The 16,895-nt window shown below is 35.4% G+C and overlaps 1 protein-coding gene across 1 annotated transcript in view; it reads left to right on the forward strand.

The window, feature by feature from the left end:
- The window catches only part of TTC21B (tetratricopeptide repeat domain 21B), a 42,308-nt gene that overhangs the window by 22,635 nt on the left and 2,778 nt on the right, over positions 1-16,895 (forward strand). The window contains exons 19-27 of the mRNA XM_082314696.1: positions 955-1,061; positions 3,460-3,648; positions 6,716-6,826; positions 7,932-8,013; positions 8,768-8,918; positions 9,444-9,605; positions 10,006-10,201; positions 12,140-12,364; positions 15,611-15,731. Of these exons, the coding sequence (XP_082170822.1) occupies positions 955-1,061; positions 3,460-3,648; positions 6,716-6,826; positions 7,932-8,013; positions 8,768-8,918; positions 9,444-9,605; positions 10,006-10,201; positions 12,140-12,364; positions 15,611-15,731 (1,344 nt within the window). The remainder of the gene's footprint in view (positions 1-954; positions 1,062-3,459; positions 3,649-6,715; positions 6,827-7,931; positions 8,014-8,767; positions 8,919-9,443; positions 9,606-10,005; positions 10,202-12,139; positions 12,365-15,610; positions 15,732-16,895) is intronic.

Raw genomic sequence — 16,895 nt, forward strand, 5'->3', positions numbered from 1 at the left:
AGGACCTGGCTAATTTAATAATCATGCTCAAGACAGCTTGATCTTCTAGTGTGGGAAGATAAATCAGCAGTAAATACAGTTTTTCTTTTTTTAGAAATGCTAAAATATGCTTCATTTGTGAAAGAAAAATGAAATGTGGGAAATGTACTGGAGGGAATGATCTTACATGGTTGGCTACATGGCCTAATCTCTGATTTAGAATAGCATGTCACAATTACAGCACTTTGAAGACAGTTTGCTAATAGAGCATAGCTCAATGTACTTTTTTTTTTTTTTTTTTATAAAACATGGAATTTGGTGGCTTTTATGTTTTAATGTGGAACTGTGCTCAAGATACCACTTTGTCAATAGATTAAAATGAATACAAGCCAGGGAGAAATTGTATTCTTCAAATATTATTTTATGTGTATATATTTTAACCATTATTCAAAAGTAGCTTGCTGCTTTTTGAGTAGATACTGAAATATTTAGTTAAATAACTGTTTGTATTCATGTCTGTTCCAGACTCTAGCAAAAGAAAGGTAGTTTGAGATCTGACTAGAAATTTTATCACGCAATTTAATTCTTTTTGGGTGTAACATGCATAGATTCAATTCGAACATTTTTCATTGACTTTGAAGAGGATTTAGATGAGAAATGTCAGGACGGACTTTATTTCCTGTCCACTTAAAAGCTTTTCTCTCATATTTCTGAGAATGCAAGTAAAAGAGTCAATTTTTTTATATTACTTTCTCATCTTTCAATGTCTTTGGCCTTAAGTCTCACTCTGTAGGTTGTAATGTTTACTCTGCCCACTACCAACATACTGAGTCAAATCACAATCCTAAATAAGGATCAAGCTGTGAACTTTTCACTTAAGCTCTTGCCTGGAGTATGTAGAGAGCTTCATCTTTCTTTGACTTTACCAGGATCAGTTCTTAAAAGAATCATGTATGTTTAATGTAATTCTTATAGTTAATGAATTGTCTTCTCTGATGGAAGATGGACGTTACCAAGTGCTTCTGGCAAAAATTTACAGCAAAATGGAAAAGATTGATGAAGCTATTGTTTCACTACAACAGGTAAAGGGGGGGAAAAACCCTACGAAAGCTTGCAATGTCCTCACTTTTATCCCTAGTTTCACTTTTATCCCAGATTCTAACCATATTATTTTTGTGAATGAGGAAAACGCATACATGGTAGGGATAAAGCACCAGTGACTGGTGTGAAATGTAACGAATATAAGTGCTTAGAAAGGCTAAGCTTTTTGTGAATTTTAGCTCAGCGTTGAACACCACTCATAGAACAATCTGGAACACCTTTCAATGGCTACCTGTCATTTTGTTGTACTGCTGTTTATTTTAAATGGCAATAATAAGATCTGTTCATTCTGGAGTTGAATATTATCACTCAGACTGAGGCTTGAAAGAACAAGGTTGGAAGCTAGAGATAATTTAAGATACTTTCTCAACACAAAGGTTGAGCAAGAGGTTAGGTCAGTACATTCTCTTCCATTATACCTCCATGCTGTTACAGAAACAGTAAGCCTTGGTAGCATCTTCTGACCAGCAAGGAAAGTAAATTATGTACATTGGTTAGAAAGATAATTGTACATAAGAGTTAAAATCCTACTTTTACTATTACTATTTAATTACTATTACTATTAATTACTAGTAATTACTATTGCTATTTAATCTTTTGTTAAATTCTTACTTCTTTTTTTCTTATGTACTTTTTCCCCCAGAGCAGTCTACTTCTCTTACTCTTTTCTGTACTACTTTAGTGAGAAACCTGAAAGAACTATATCACATTTCAAAAGCTTTGTGTTTGTCTCTCTCCCCTTTTTTTCTTTTGTTGTTGTTTTTGTTACTGCCCTCAAAACTGTCCTTCTTGTACCTGTTCTCTTTGAAATCTTTTCCTGCTCCTTCTTCTTTTGCTGCCGCATTCATTTACACAAAACCACCTGTATTTTGATTATTTCAGCAGGACTAACTGCTCTGTCATGTTATTGCCTCTTCTTAAACAGGTTTCTTCCCTTTGTTTTCAGAGTGATGTTAGAAGTTCCCCCCAGATTTTACTTTGTGTTTTAATTCTCCTTCCCTGCTAGGCAAAGTGGTAGGGGGGCAAGAAGAACCAGAATAATATTAGTGCTTCCTTCTCTTCAACTTGTGAACTTTTAAATGAGCAAAGCAGCTGTTCTGAGATTTTATTTCAATGTTAAGATAGTTACCAAACTGCTTGAGCACAAAGGGGGAATCTCTTGTGCGTTAATTGGCTAGAATTCCAGTTGAAATCAAAGAAAACTGATCAGGCGTGATCAGAATTGGGCATACCTATTTCCTTATCCGCCCTCTTTTGGGGCGTCTGCTGTTAACAAAGAGCTCTACCTCTGTGCTTCTGCTAGACTTTTCTTAATCACTGCCTAAATGAAGGACTTCAGAAAATAAAATTTGAAGGATTTGCTGAGTTTTCTATGCTTAATCAAGGAGTTAAGTACACCTTCTGAGTTTTGGCCTTGGAGGTCTTGTTTATAGACCTTATCAAAAGCTTAATTGTAAGGAGGAAAAAAAAAAAAGGAAAAAGGCATGTAATACTTCTATTGAATATTTTTGTTGTAGGAAGGTAGCTCGGACACTAAGGAAGTTCTTAACGGGAGCCCAGGGAGATGATGACAAAATTCTTCTAAGCCAGACTATAGGGCTTGTGTGCAAAAGCATTACGTTTCTCTTTAATAATGAGGCTTTGTTCAATGATATCCTACACCAACATTTTTTGTAATTACAACTCTGCTAGTAGTTATAAATTGGAACATAATCATTTGAATTGGGGAAGAGGTTAGTTATAAATAATGCAAGGCACAGAAATATGGGGGAAATTTAGACCAATAAAAATGAGTCATCTTTAGTCAAATGAATGTATTTGACCTAAATATTCCTTAGATGGTGTATTAAATAAGCTTGTTCATACCACCCTTTTCTTCAAGTACACAAGGGGTAAACTGGATCCCTCCCTGTCTTTTTGCTTTAATGTCCTGTTCCTTACGTTTCACAAAATACTGTATGTATGATTATCTCAAAATAATGTTCTATAAAGTGTGGGTTATACATTATTGGATTGGCATGCAGTTGTCATAAGCAGTATGTTAGGAAAAGTATGTTGGGATTCCATTTCCTTGAAAGTGTTGAACACTAGGTTGCTTTTCAGTATGTTTTTAATGTGAATTTTGGGTAAGTGAAGCAGTTTGAGACAAGTTGTTGAGGGAAAAATATTGGGGGGGGGGGGGGTTTGCTTGTTTGCATTGAAGTTTTTTATAGCCAAGACATTTTTACCTGCTTTTTTGTTATTTGGGGGTTATCATCTATAAAACACATAGTATGCTTATAGAACCTTTTAAAAATATAATTACATTATTTTAAAGTAGATAATATAAAATTCATTCCTTTGAAAATTTTTGACTCTTCACTCCTTTCCCCACACAAGGCTCGGGAATTACAAGCCAGAGTGCTTAAACGGACTCAAATAGAACAGCTGGATGCAGTTCCTGCACAGAAACAGTTAGCAGCTGAAATTTGTGCTGAGATTGCAAAACATTCTACAGCCCAGCGAAACTATGAAAAAGCAATTAAATTTTACAAAGAAGCTCTTGTTCACTGTGAAACAGATAACAAGGTCAGTTCTCCCTCTGACTGTTTTGCATTGTTTTTTCGTTCAGTTTTGCTATCTAGCAATACATTTTTCTATTATTCACAGTGTCAAAGTATATTTACAATTTTTTCTGCTTTGAGATACATAGAGCCTTGAACTTTCTCCCCTTCATCGCTTATCATGATAAAATAATTGCATGTACTGCTAATTTCTGTCTCTTACACAAACTCCTGATGGAAGTGGTGGTCTGCATGCACTCTGAGTTGTCCATTAGATCATACAGTGAGCCTGTCTTCATGTACCAGTGAGGATGTGTAAGGTACAGCATGGTAATAATGGTGATTGTTTCTATCTTGCTTGTTGCCTGTCCTCTGGAATGAAGTTCCAGTGATTTCAGTCAGTTCAGACAATTTCTGTCTCTTCTGTATCTGTTTTAGCAGTTTTAGACTTTTATCTGGACTTTGTAGGATTCTGATTTTAGTCATAAAATGTTGATGTTGTTTAGCAGTGATTATTGCACTGTTTCTCTCTTCCCTGCACTATATCTTTCCCACAAGTCTGCCTGTTGATAAATGCTGGTAAATTTGAGCTTATTTTTATCCCCCTCTTCCTTCTTCTACTTTCACAGCCCTGGGTTTTAAAGATAAGAGAGGGAGAAGTGAAAGGCTAAGAAATTTATAATGAGCACCAAAATTAAGTGTGAACTTTAGTGGGTTTTTTAGATTAAAAATTAATATTTTTTGTCAAATTTCCACGATTTTCTAGCATAAGTGTGTTGTATATTTAGGTGTATGTGAAGACTTCTTATTTTACTGCTTCTTTGCACAGCTGTCAGATTCACTAGCTGCTAAATTATCAGCATCTCACCTGGTTTTAATACTTGAACTTGTGTGTTGTGGTTTCAAGAATGTAGGTACTTCCTAAAGCTTACAACTTCAGCATCTTTGAGATAGGCTTTCCTCAAGGCATCTTGTAAGAATTATGAAGGAGAAGAAAAATAAACTGGGAGATGAATAAAAACACCCTTAAAATATTTAAAGGACGGTGACTTCCCCATTCTATCATTAAGAGCCAGGAGACTGCCTGTACAGGTACAGCTATGGCTTTTGTGGTATGCCATCCCAGTAATTCAGTATTAAAGCCTTAATATTTTTTTTTTTCCACACCAGTACTGAAATACCAGCATGGCATTTCCCTTCAATTGTTGCTAAAATCATACTATTGAGAGATTCCCATTGTTAGAAGATATGCTGTGCACTGACGTTTGTACTGAATATCTCTGTTAGATGCACTTACTGGAGATATTTGCTTTAATCTTATTTTGCTAGCAAGACAGAATGCAATGACATCTTAGAAAATTTAAGACTGAATTTCTGATTAAGAGCTTGTTCCCTGCTTAGTGTACTGAAAGCAAAATACTTTTGGTTACCCACAACTAGTATAAATGAGTCATTTCACTCTATTTCTACAGTTTCAGTAGATTTGAACTTGTTTTCTTCTCTTCATTTTAAAAAGCATTGCTAGTACAAGGTTGGAATTGAATTCTTTTAGATTACAAAATATAAATTTGAGCTGTTAAATACCCAAGCTCTGTGAAGACATCAAGAAATGGGTATTATTTTCCTTACAATTCTATATGGAAGTATTAGAAATTCCTTTGAAGCTATCTGTACCTTGTTTCATCAGAACAAAATCTCCTGTATTCTAGCCAAAGTAACCCAAAACAAATTTGAAATGTTGCATTAAACAAATAATTCGGCTAAATGTGAAGAGATTGCAGTATATGTCATAAGGGTTTTGTGTTGTGTTGTTTTGTTTTACATCGAAACTGGTTAAATCTGGTAGGTAATACCCTACCTCATTTCTCTGACCAGATAAGAGGTAATGCAGTTTCCAGATGCAGACTTGAAGTGGATCACAGACTGCATCAAGCAAATCATTTCACAGTATCAATGTTTTTTGGTTTGGGGTTGAAAATTTAGAGACCGTTTCCTGTCACTAGAATCTAGTATAGAAGTCCAGTTTAACTGGCGTTCTTCTCTGACATGCCCAAGGCAGGAAGTGTTCCTTGACTAGCAGAGTGCTTTTCGATCTTCCACTGTGTTACGCCCATAAGAACAGTGGCTTGAAGAAAGCTTTCATAATTAAAATTCTTACATGCGTCCTATCTCCATATCATTTCAATGCTTACCCACCTGCCTTTCTGTTTCAGAATTATATCGTATATGTTTGAATATGTAAATAACATGAAGTAGGAAGAAAACAGTTGTCAAATATTATGCAAGTAGCCTTCATATCCTGAACAGGATGTTCAAAACACTATTTTGATTCAGCAGTGCCTTTTGCAAGTGTAACCAGAGAGAGAATTGCAATGCAATTATAAATGCCTCCTTTTTAAAATCAAAACGCTATTTAAAATTAAGCAGGAGTGACATTGCTTACTGTTTGTCTACTGCTAATTTTACTTTGTGATTGGTTTCACTCCTGTTTGCTTCAATGGGAACTTGATTAAGTCTGTGGCAACTCTTGTGTTTATAAACTTTCCTGTGGCATTTTATTCAGAATAGTCTATGATGGGACTTCAGCCTTAAGGATGCATGCTTATGTACATTTTGGTTTGTTAATATTTATTCTGCAATTGCTTCCCAGAAATGGATCCGCACATGGTCTTAATGTGGTAGGTTTGGAAATGCAAATAAGAAAACTGTTTCTGCTGGAATTTGCTTATACTCCAAAACTAATTGGTGAATGTTAATGAGGTATTTGCTTCTGTCACTGAATTTAAAACTACTTGTGTTTACATTTTTCCCAAGAAAATTGTTCTTACCGAAATACTGTAGTCTTCAGAGCAATACTATCTAAGCAGCTATTTTCAATGTGCCTCCAGAATATCCCTCTGAAGAAGAAAAGTTTTATCTGTTTTAAAGGTGAGGGAATGGAAATAAATTAAATTACTTGATCAAGAGCCCACAGGAAACAACAGAGAAATAATTTTTTCCTGAGGCTCTGAAATCTCAGGTTAATACTCGTAGAACTGAACCAGCTTTCTTTAATCTTTGAATTACATATAGTTAAATATTTTAATCTACAGGCAATGTTGGAACTTGCACATTTATATCTTGCACAAGATGATACTGATGCCTGTCAACATCAGTGTTCCTTACTACTGAAGAATGACCAAGATAATGAAGCAGCAACGATGGTATGTGCTATTATGCTAATCCTGTATCAGAAGTTCTTTGAGGTTTGTGTCTGCAATGTGATGGATCCATAAAATACTACTCTTAAGAAAGCCTACAGCTTCCGATTTCAAAAAAACCGTGAAAAATCCATTGCAACAAAATGTTTTTCTGTTTATGCTGGATAATGATTCAATATGAAGTTTCTAGCAATCGTTGCCTTTGTTTTATCTAAATGCAAAAATGTGTCTTTAAAAGTACTAGTAGAGGAAAAAGTAGTAGTTGCAAGATTGACTAAAGCATGGCTTAATGCATGTTCTATTAACAGTTGACTAATGGTCAGGGAAGAAGTTATTTTTCCACCATAGTAATATTAAAGCAAGTACCTAAAAAAACTTCCAGAAGATAAGAAACCTGTGCTTAAGGTGGTTTCACATGCTTACACAATCATAGTTAATCATATTCCTACTTAACCATTTTTTTATTCACAGCTACAGATTCTCTGTACAGGATTTGTATACTACTTGGCTTAAAGGTCAACAGACTGAGCAGCTTTCACTTGAACACATTAGGAGCAAAATGATTTTAAGACGGGAATAATTTATTTTCTCACAGCAGTCTAACATCTGGAATTTATCCTAGTATGGTGCAAGGACAGGGGTAATAGCATTCTTAATGTATGTTATTAAATCTGCTCTTTGTTAGCTACCCCTCAGTGGAGAGAAACTGAAATGAAATAATTTGTTTTACTTCCACTTTAACTAACTTTGCTTTTCTCTATGCTTAATCTGCATTTATGGGAAATAAAATTAGGAGTAAAACTATACAAGTAAAAACAAATATATTTGAAAGGTACATGAGGTGTATCGTTTTTCTTTTAATATCTACCTTAAGCGAAAAATTGACATATGAGCCTGTACCTGCTCATTATTATTCTGTGTGTCTGTATATAGAGAGTGTTTACTTTCCTGAGAGTAATGAGAGACCCAACTTAGTTTACTACTTGTGCAATTCCTGTAGCAATTTAAAGCTATAGTTTCCACTCCCCACTTTAAAGAGCTGGAGTTCATTATAAACCACAATTTATAATATTTTGTTTTGTTTTCTCTAAATTGGTCAATATTGTAGATGATGGCTGATCTCATGTTCAGGAAGCAAGATTATGAACAAGCTGTCTTTCATTTCCAGCAGCTTCTAGAACGCAAGCCAGGTGAATATTCAGTAGTGATATTTTTAATTCTTTCTGGTACATAGCTCTAATGAGAGAGAGGCATAAATATCTAAGAAGTACTTTGTACGATTAAAAAGAAATGTGCTATTTGTAATGTAATGGATACTAAAACCAAAGACCACTACTGTATGTAAAATCATAGTTATTGTAAGGGAAGATGTGAAAATTATTTCTTGTAGATACAGTGATTTACTTTCCAATGTAATGTGCATTGTTTACCTCAAGCCAAATATAGCTAGGGCGTTATTTACTTGTAACTGTAAAGCACTTTCTCTTGTGTTTAAGATATCAAGTGCATGAACACAAAGCTAGCATTTTATTTCAAGATTAATAAAGGAAACTTGTCTCGGACAGGGCTAAGTTTCTTTTAGCAATTTAGAAATTACTAGAGAGAAAGCTACTAAAATCTGTTAAAAATAATAATATAATGAATGTAAAGCTTTTTAGTGGACTTTGTGAATGAAGTCATGAGAGTACAGCAAATGTTTTTGTTTGAATGCTTTTGGAAGTGAAGTGCAACTATACTTATCTTTATACAGGTTTTTTTAGAAGTATTGCACGTATCACTTGATACCTTCATTCTTGTATCTGTGGTTACTATGTAATATGACTTATGTATTACACCATATATCGTTTTTGTGTGTGAAAAAACAAGACAGGCTCTTAATTTTTTTTAAGATATTCGTTCAGCCAATAACTAGAATTACAATGTCCTAATTATTTGTGTGTTTAGATAACTATGTAACCCTCTCACGATTAATTGATCTCTTGAGAAGAGCTGGGAAGCTAGAAGAAGTCCCAAGATTTCTTTCAATGGCTGAAAAACATTCTTCCAGAACAAAGCTTGAACCAGGCTTTCACTACTGCAAAGGACTGTATCTTTGGTACTTGCAAATATAATAAGATAAGGTTTATTAGATTATGTAGTACGTAATTTAAATTAACTTTCTTGTCATCCATTATCATTCAAAGGTGCTACTTACAGTGTGATAAGTAATATAGCACTACTTTCCTAATTACTTAAGGTGCTGGGATTTAGGAAAGATCTCCTTTTCTCTTCTGAAATATTTCCCAATGAGCTTCTCTTGGAAATGAAGCTATTTTATCTGTCTCACATACATCTTTCATTTTTCCTGCTTGTTAAAAGGGATATTCTTGCTGGTTCAAATACATAATGTTATTTATTTTCAAATTTTAGAATTTATCAAACTGATCTTAGTCTGCAAAAACAAATTCCTTGCAATAGTATGTGTGCTGTTCAGACTTTGCATTATCAGTGTGTGCAAGTGTCATCTGTTTTTTGTTTGTTTGTTTGTTTTAAATGCTTGGGTTTCTTCTTCGGATTTGGGTGGGATTTGGGGCAGTGAATTTTACTTGCCTAGCTTTAAATATTTTAATTATCTGTCTAGGTATACAGGTGAACCAAATGATGCACTCAGGCATTTTAATAAAGCTCGAAAGGACAGTGACTGGGGACAGAATGCAGCCTACAACATGATTGAAATTTGTTTGAACCCAGATAATGAAACTGTGGGGGGTGAAGTCTTTGAAAATCTGGATGCTGACATAGGGTAAGTGAATGAAATAAATATTGTTTGGGTTCTTCTGTCATCCCCTTCCTCTGCCGCCCCTTAATAATGTGCCTTAATTTAAATTGCTAGAACTTTGAGCTCATCTAATGCTTTGAATATTCTACTTACTATATTGTGAGAGACCATCCTAGACTGTAATAAGTCAGTCTCAGGCAGAAAATATAGAAGATTTTATCTGGAATCTGGTCACTTGCAGTGTTAAAAACAGCTTGTTAGGTTGGAACTGGTGTTGTGACAGAAGAGAATCAATGTAGAATGCCAATATTATAGAGCTATCTTGTACAAAATGGCATGCCTTTAGCATGGAATCACTACTAACTTGTAATTACTTTGGTGTACGTTAAATAAGCTTTTACAAACTCTTTCTTTCTGATAACAGTAATTCAACAGAGAAGCAGGAGTCTGTGCAGTTGGCTGTAAGAACAGCAGAAAATCTTCTGAGGGAGCTCAAGCCTCAGACCATTCAGGGTCACATTCAACTGCGGATCATGGAAAATTATTGTCTCATGGCAACCAAACAAAAATCAAGTGTTGAACGAGCATTGAACACTTTCACTGAAATAGTAGTGGCTGAGGTTAGTAACCTGTCTCACTTCTTCAGTCTTCTCTTTCACACTTACTACATTTTTTTTCAACTAGTCTCACAGTTTACATTCAGGAATAGTGGCATGTGTTAGTGCTATTAGTTCTAAGGATTATTTTTTCTTCCTATTAAAGAATATTTTATAGAAAATCTGAAAAAGAAAAACATGCTGAAATAACAACATCTTTTAGAAGTTTTCAATTGGATTGCAAATTTATAACTCAACTATATGCTAATATTGCCAGTTACTGAAATGTGAATAGGCTATTTGGTTTGAGTTGCTGGATTTGCTTTTTAGTTCCCAGTCTTGCCAGCAGTGTCTGATGATATAACTCTATACAGTGCCTTCATTCTGTAAGCAAAACCAACTAAATATAAGCTGCCTTCATGTAGTTCATGGCAATTTGACAGAATTTAGATTCCAGAGCCAGATTATCCATTTGCTTAAAATTCATCCTTATGATGGAAATTTTTGTTACTTTATAGCTACTTGTAGTCATTAGCTTTATGATTAGTAACGGATACTCTTGTTACCAGCACCTTTCAACAGGTTTTATTTAAGCACATGTAGATGCATTTAGTCCATCAGAATGCCAAGTAATACTGAAGTTACTACTACCTATTACCCGAGTGCTATACTGCTTCTTGGTTGAGCTGGGTATACTGATGCTTATCTTGTGTGTAAGGCAGTTCTGAGAATCACAAGGTGTCCTTCTGCCTCCAGTACGGGCTTCCCAGTCCTGCTCAGAATTGATCTGGGGTCCTGTGAATATTGAATGTTTTTCACATGGTGACACAATTCCAGCAGGAAGAATGCTCCAGTCTAATTAGTCTTCTCTCCAGGGTCGCATAAAATATACAGTTTTAATCTCTTCAGACTAAGAGAACTGAGTCGATTCCCTCTTTGGGTAACTTCTAGGTACATGCTCTTGCCTTGGCTATTATAGGAAAAAGTGGTCACCTCCCTTCTCCTGAGCTCCGTTTTGAAAGACTGCAATGTGACAGAAGGTTAAAGTGCCTGAGGTTATTGATCCATGCTAGCTTGACTATTGAAGGAGAGGGGGGATGAGCTGATCATTATGTGGAAGAGCGGCTTTTGGTGGGGCCAATTTTTTTTTTTTTTTTTTAACCCACTATGGCAAGCCTATTTACAGCACAACCCTACAACAAGGTGTAGAGGCAGAATACGAATAGTGAGCCAGGAGCACTGAGAGGAAGAAAGAAGCTTTTAAGTTATTTGCTGATAGAACTACTCTCTGCATTTAGGAAGCAGTTTTGGGGTATGAGCCCCATTCTCATCTATATCCTGTGCTAATAAAGGCAGGATTTTTAAAAATCACACTTGCTCCTGCACTCCTTACTGCCTGCTTGAGGCTCTTGTATAAAATCATGGCTTTTAAGAATCCTGTTTGTTATACACAGCTTTTGGATACAGGCAGTTTAGACTTACATTTTTAGGAGCTGTACACCTAATAATAGGAATTGGTGTCCCTGTTGTTGACATTTGACAAACACTTGTAAAAGTAGAAAATACCACTTGTATTGTAACTTCAAGTGAGTTCAGTTTCTATCTGAAGTATTTATTTGTGTATCAAAAGGATAGATCTTGGTAGTACCAGAATGTTTCTTGTTGAGATGAAATACCTGCAGATACTTTCGACGTTTCCTGAGCCTGAAGAAGATTGTTTTGAGCCCAAACTTATATTCAGCCTCTTAATTATTTAACATGGGTGTTTATCATGATTAGTCTTACAGAAATGATCATATCACTAGATGGAAAACGTGTTTGTAAGATTGGATGTTCTATCTTTATTTCCTGAAATTTAGCTTTTGGTTTAGTTTTCAAATACCTGGTGAAAGTCTTATTTTAAGGAAACATTAAAAGAAAAATAAAAAAGCACCAAGCAGTCACTTATGCTTTTTATTGCAGAAGGATCATATACCAGCACTTTTGGGAATGGCCACAGCCTACATGATCTTGAAACAGACTCCACGAGCCAGAAATCAGTTAAAACGGATTTCAAAAATGAGCTGGAATCCCATTGATGCAGAGGAGTTTGAAAAGAGTTGGCTTCTGCTTGCAGATATATATATTCAATCTGCAAAATATGACATGGCGGGTGAATTATTAAAACGATGCCTTCGTCATAACAGGGTAAGTGACTGCACAGTAGAAGTAATCTTAGTAACCTTCTGTTTTAATTCATCTAAATGTTTAGTTTTCCTCTGAAACATGATTTCGAAATATATTTTTTCCAGTTGCCTGGTATTTCACTTATCAAGGAGAAGTAGACCAAAACAAGCCAGGAAACCAGTAACTTTACACTGGAGGGTAGTAAGCAAACCTGTGAATGCTGCTTAGTCATTTTTATTCATATTATAGAATAAGTTATGCAAGTTTTAGCTGTGGTGTTGCTGGGAGCTTAAGGTGTTTATGGAATGTCAGAGGTGCATTTTACTGAGTCTCGCAAACCTGATGAAGATGTAGCCGTATAAATTTTGGATATTTGCTCCATTTATTCAGAGATGTTATCTTCATATCTTAAAATATGTTTTTAAACATTTACGTTCATAAGCCTGCTACTATACAGGATTTTCTTTTTTAATGCTAGTATTAATCCTCTGCTGCGAAGATACTGTCTGGTAGATTGTCTGGGGACAAGCTCTAATGTTTTTACCTCAGGGTTTCTGAGCAGGCAAACTTCCCAATACTCTGCTTTGACTATAGGAACAGGCACAGATCTTAGCTCTTGTGCTTATTTTTCGCATTTTGTCCCTTTTTGCTGATCACATTTTTCCACGTATGCACTTCACTTTCCTTCGCGTGAGGCACATCCAATAGGTTAGTCTTCCATGGATACTATGCTGCAGGTTCAGGATACTGTTTATAGTGCACAGATTTGGCTTAGAAAAGGACCTGATGATGTGTATTTCTTTTTCTGAATTCATCAGTATAGAAGGTAAGGTTCATTATTCAGTCACATTCCTGCAACCTCCTTGAGAGGCAGACTCTTTTTGAACTTGTACTCTTTTTATTTGTAAATAGAAAATTAAGAAGCAGCTACAACAGTTCTTGGTATAATGGTATTATGTACTTCTGCAGAGATGCCCCTTAAAATAGGATCTGAATTCTCTCAGTGCCAGGAGGCACACAAGGCACGAACATCGTTCTTCCACTTCGATCGGTCTGCGGCTGTGTGCTCTGGAGTCACCCAAGGGCCACAGCACGGTCTTCTGTTGGTTTTTTCCTCAAGACATGACCGATCCAGTTCCATCTCCTCCTCCTCACTTCATTACTGATTTTCTCCATCTTCGCCATTTTGGTTTTTTTTTTTTTTTTTTTTGAAAGTTGATGCTCGTCGTTTCTGCAACTTTTTTTTTTTTCTTTTTTTTTTTTCTTTTCCCCCCGGGAGGAGGTAGTTGGCCTCCTGCCCAACCCCCATGACTTGGAGGGCCAGTGGTTTTTTTGTCAGGGTGGCCTTCCCTTAGGCTGCGTTGGTTCGCGGCACCTTCTTCAATTTTATCCAGTGCACCCTCCAGAGAGGGATCCCCTATCCACCACCCAGGGGACGCGCCTTCTAGCCGTGCAGCCCCAGCCGAAGGCTTAAAATAGGATGTACTCAATTTAATTTTTACAGAAAATGAGTTTGAATTTAGTTAAGAAAAAATTCTACCTTAAGGTCAGTTACACACTTGTCCAGATGGCCAAGGGAAGTTGCAAAATCCATACCCCTGGAGGATAAACGTGAGTCATCTCCTAAAATAAGACATATCTTGAAATAGATGGTCTGTTGAGCAGGTGCATACCACAAATGACACTTTGTTGCAGAAATTCCCAAGCATCTCTAAAAACATAGTCTACATTAGCCTGCCAAGTAATTTGTTTTTTTTCTAAAAAGTTGCAGACCCGTGAGGGACTTAGATAAACAAGCTCTGCTTGATAGGAAGGAGGATGGCAAATTAGACATCTGCAACTCCAGTTCCTTAACAAAACAGCACAGTAAAGATACTGACTTTTTTCCAACTTGCATGCAAAGTAGCTAAGCAGGAATTGTACTACACAAATAGATATTGAAAATCTTATATCTTAGAATATCTTATTAATTCACAAAACAATGTTTTGCCTGGTAATCTCCAATTTGGAAGATTTGATTAGATTAAGAAAACATGTTATTGTGATTAATTAGTTTTTAGGATTGTTTTTAGCAGTAAGAATTGAATGATGTGGATCTATATAAAAAATTTAAGTAAATATGTTGAGTGAAAACTTCATAAAAGCCTACTATCTTCTAATAGGTGTTTGTTTTGATTTTAAGTCTTAGGTTTGGTTAGCAAGATCCCAATGAACAGATTGTTCCTATGAAATTGGGGTTTCTTACTGATTACTCTTCTTGATTTTGAACTTTTTGTTTATCACAAATGAGAGGGGGAGTATATTTTTATCCTCATCTTCCAGGCATTCCTATACTGCTTATCCCAGTATGCTGTGATTTGAAAGCTTTTCATCAGCAGATTTTGGAAGCTTAATTGGAAATAGTGACATTAAAGATGGAATGTAACTTATGTATCAGCATTTCTTTGCTCTGCCTATGTAAACAAGGTGCACATTTTAGAAAAGCTTAATTTTTCTCTCAAATATGTGACCTATTGGCAGCATGATAATATAAGCTGTTCACAGTAAGTTAGTTTTGCTTATTTTCATAATTTTTTTCTGCTTTACATATGGAATGTAAGATTTCTGTATGAATTACTGTATCTTTAGTAATAACTTATTATGGCATTAAATTGACTTAAATGTATGTGTAACATAAGCAAGGCTAATACTTTCATCTAGTGCTTAATAGTTTTTGGAACCTGTTTTTCAGATGCTTGTAACTTGCCACTTGGAGTTATACAAAATGAAATATTTAATGGTTGGTGTTCTCTTCAGGATATTTGTGTCGCCTTTTAGCTTTAAGGGGAGAACTACAATGCAAAACGGTTTCCAAAAATAAGGCTGTGAAAATACCTTTTTAAGAAAAAGTGAAAGAAACGATATATGTGGAAGATGCAACATTTTCTGGCTGGACTTGAAATGCGGCTGACATAGGGTTATTATTAACTGAGGGAGGTATCTACAGGGTTCCTGGAGGCTCTAAACATTTTTGAAGTAGTTGCAGTGTCTGCTGTGATGAACTCTGTACTTGACTTGGAGTAACTTAGGAAGTCTCTGTGCAGAATTCCATATAACTAATATGTATTACAGATGTTTAAAATCAAGACTATCTTGTCATCAAAGTTAGTACAAGTATCACTTATGCTTTCCAGTTGTACAGATTTGAAGTATTTAAGCAATTAAGCTGTCAGTATTATATATAAGCTTACCTAAATAAAATTTTGAATGAGTATTTATATTTTGCAGTCATGCTGCAAGGCTTATGAATACATGGGATACATAATGGAAAAGGAACAAGCATATAAGGATGCAGCAATAAATTACGAGATGGCCTGGAAATACGGAAACCAAACGAATCCAACAATAGGCATGTATATATAACCTATATGTATGATTTCAGGCACTACAGTAGGAATGAAACAGCTACCCTTTGCTGGAAAGACTGCTTTTAATTTTCCACAGAGATAGAGTATCACTGGTTTTCCTCACATAAAAACCACAGATGTTTAAAGGTGTACTTAAGAGTTACTTGGAAAGCCCCAGTGGCAAGAGGTAGCAGCTTTATGATACTTCAGAAGTTCCTGCTTACTGTTTTAGTACAAGGTTTGGTCTGAAACCAGTTTTAGTTTGTTCTTTGTGAACAACTTTCTCTGTAAGTACAGCATTAATTTTTTATAATGTATTTATAGTAATGCAGTATGTACTGTCATTAGTAGAGAACCTTTTATAATACCCAGTATGTATCTGATGGTGGCAGATCATTGATTTAATTATTTCATTTTGATAATCAGATAAATTATCTATTTATATGGATAAGGGTTTATATACATGACTAAGGATTTTAAAAAACAAATTATTTAAATGTCTTTAAATATGTCTGTTTTAAAAAAGATGGTTAAATGAAAACTTGGGATACTGTTCAAGTTCTAGTTTGGGCGTTTAATTGAAGTCTACACTGAACTATCACATTTTTAGACTATTTTACTGTAGGAAACCCTTTATGAAATGGATACATAGGATAAAATGCTCTCTTACTCAACACCTAGAGCCTGTCTCTAGGTCCCAACGCTGGTGGCTTACACAAATTCTGTTCCAGGTTTTGGGCTGTGCTTTGGGCCCCTCAAAAATACGTACTTCTTTCAGTCTTTGATCTGTGGTCTTTTTTTGTGCCCTACGTTTTTTTAGCATTAGGGTGAGATAGCCTTTGGCATCAACTGGAAAAACAGTGTTGTTTTAACCAGATTGTAACTGTTATGCATATGAACTGCCATATATTTTGTTTCTTTAACTGTAACTCCGGGATGCTGCAATAGTTTGGTTCGTTATTTTATCTAATATGATCTGTAGGTTAAAGTAGTGTTTTATTAATGGAACTAAATGTTTTCTGGTTTAGCTCCTTCTTTTATAACACAGTTAAAGATACAAAAATGCATATGCATGGATGGATTACCAAAACTAGATGTTACCCTATGTACTGTGAGTCAAAAAACTAGGAGGGTTAAAGCAGAAGGAAGACTCAGATGTCAAAACA

Source organism: Platalea leucorodia, assembly GCF_965183815.1.
Source record: "Platalea leucorodia genome assembly, chromosome: 5".
Lineage (NCBI taxonomy): Eukaryota > Metazoa > Chordata > Aves > Pelecaniformes > Threskiornithidae > Platalea > Platalea leucorodia.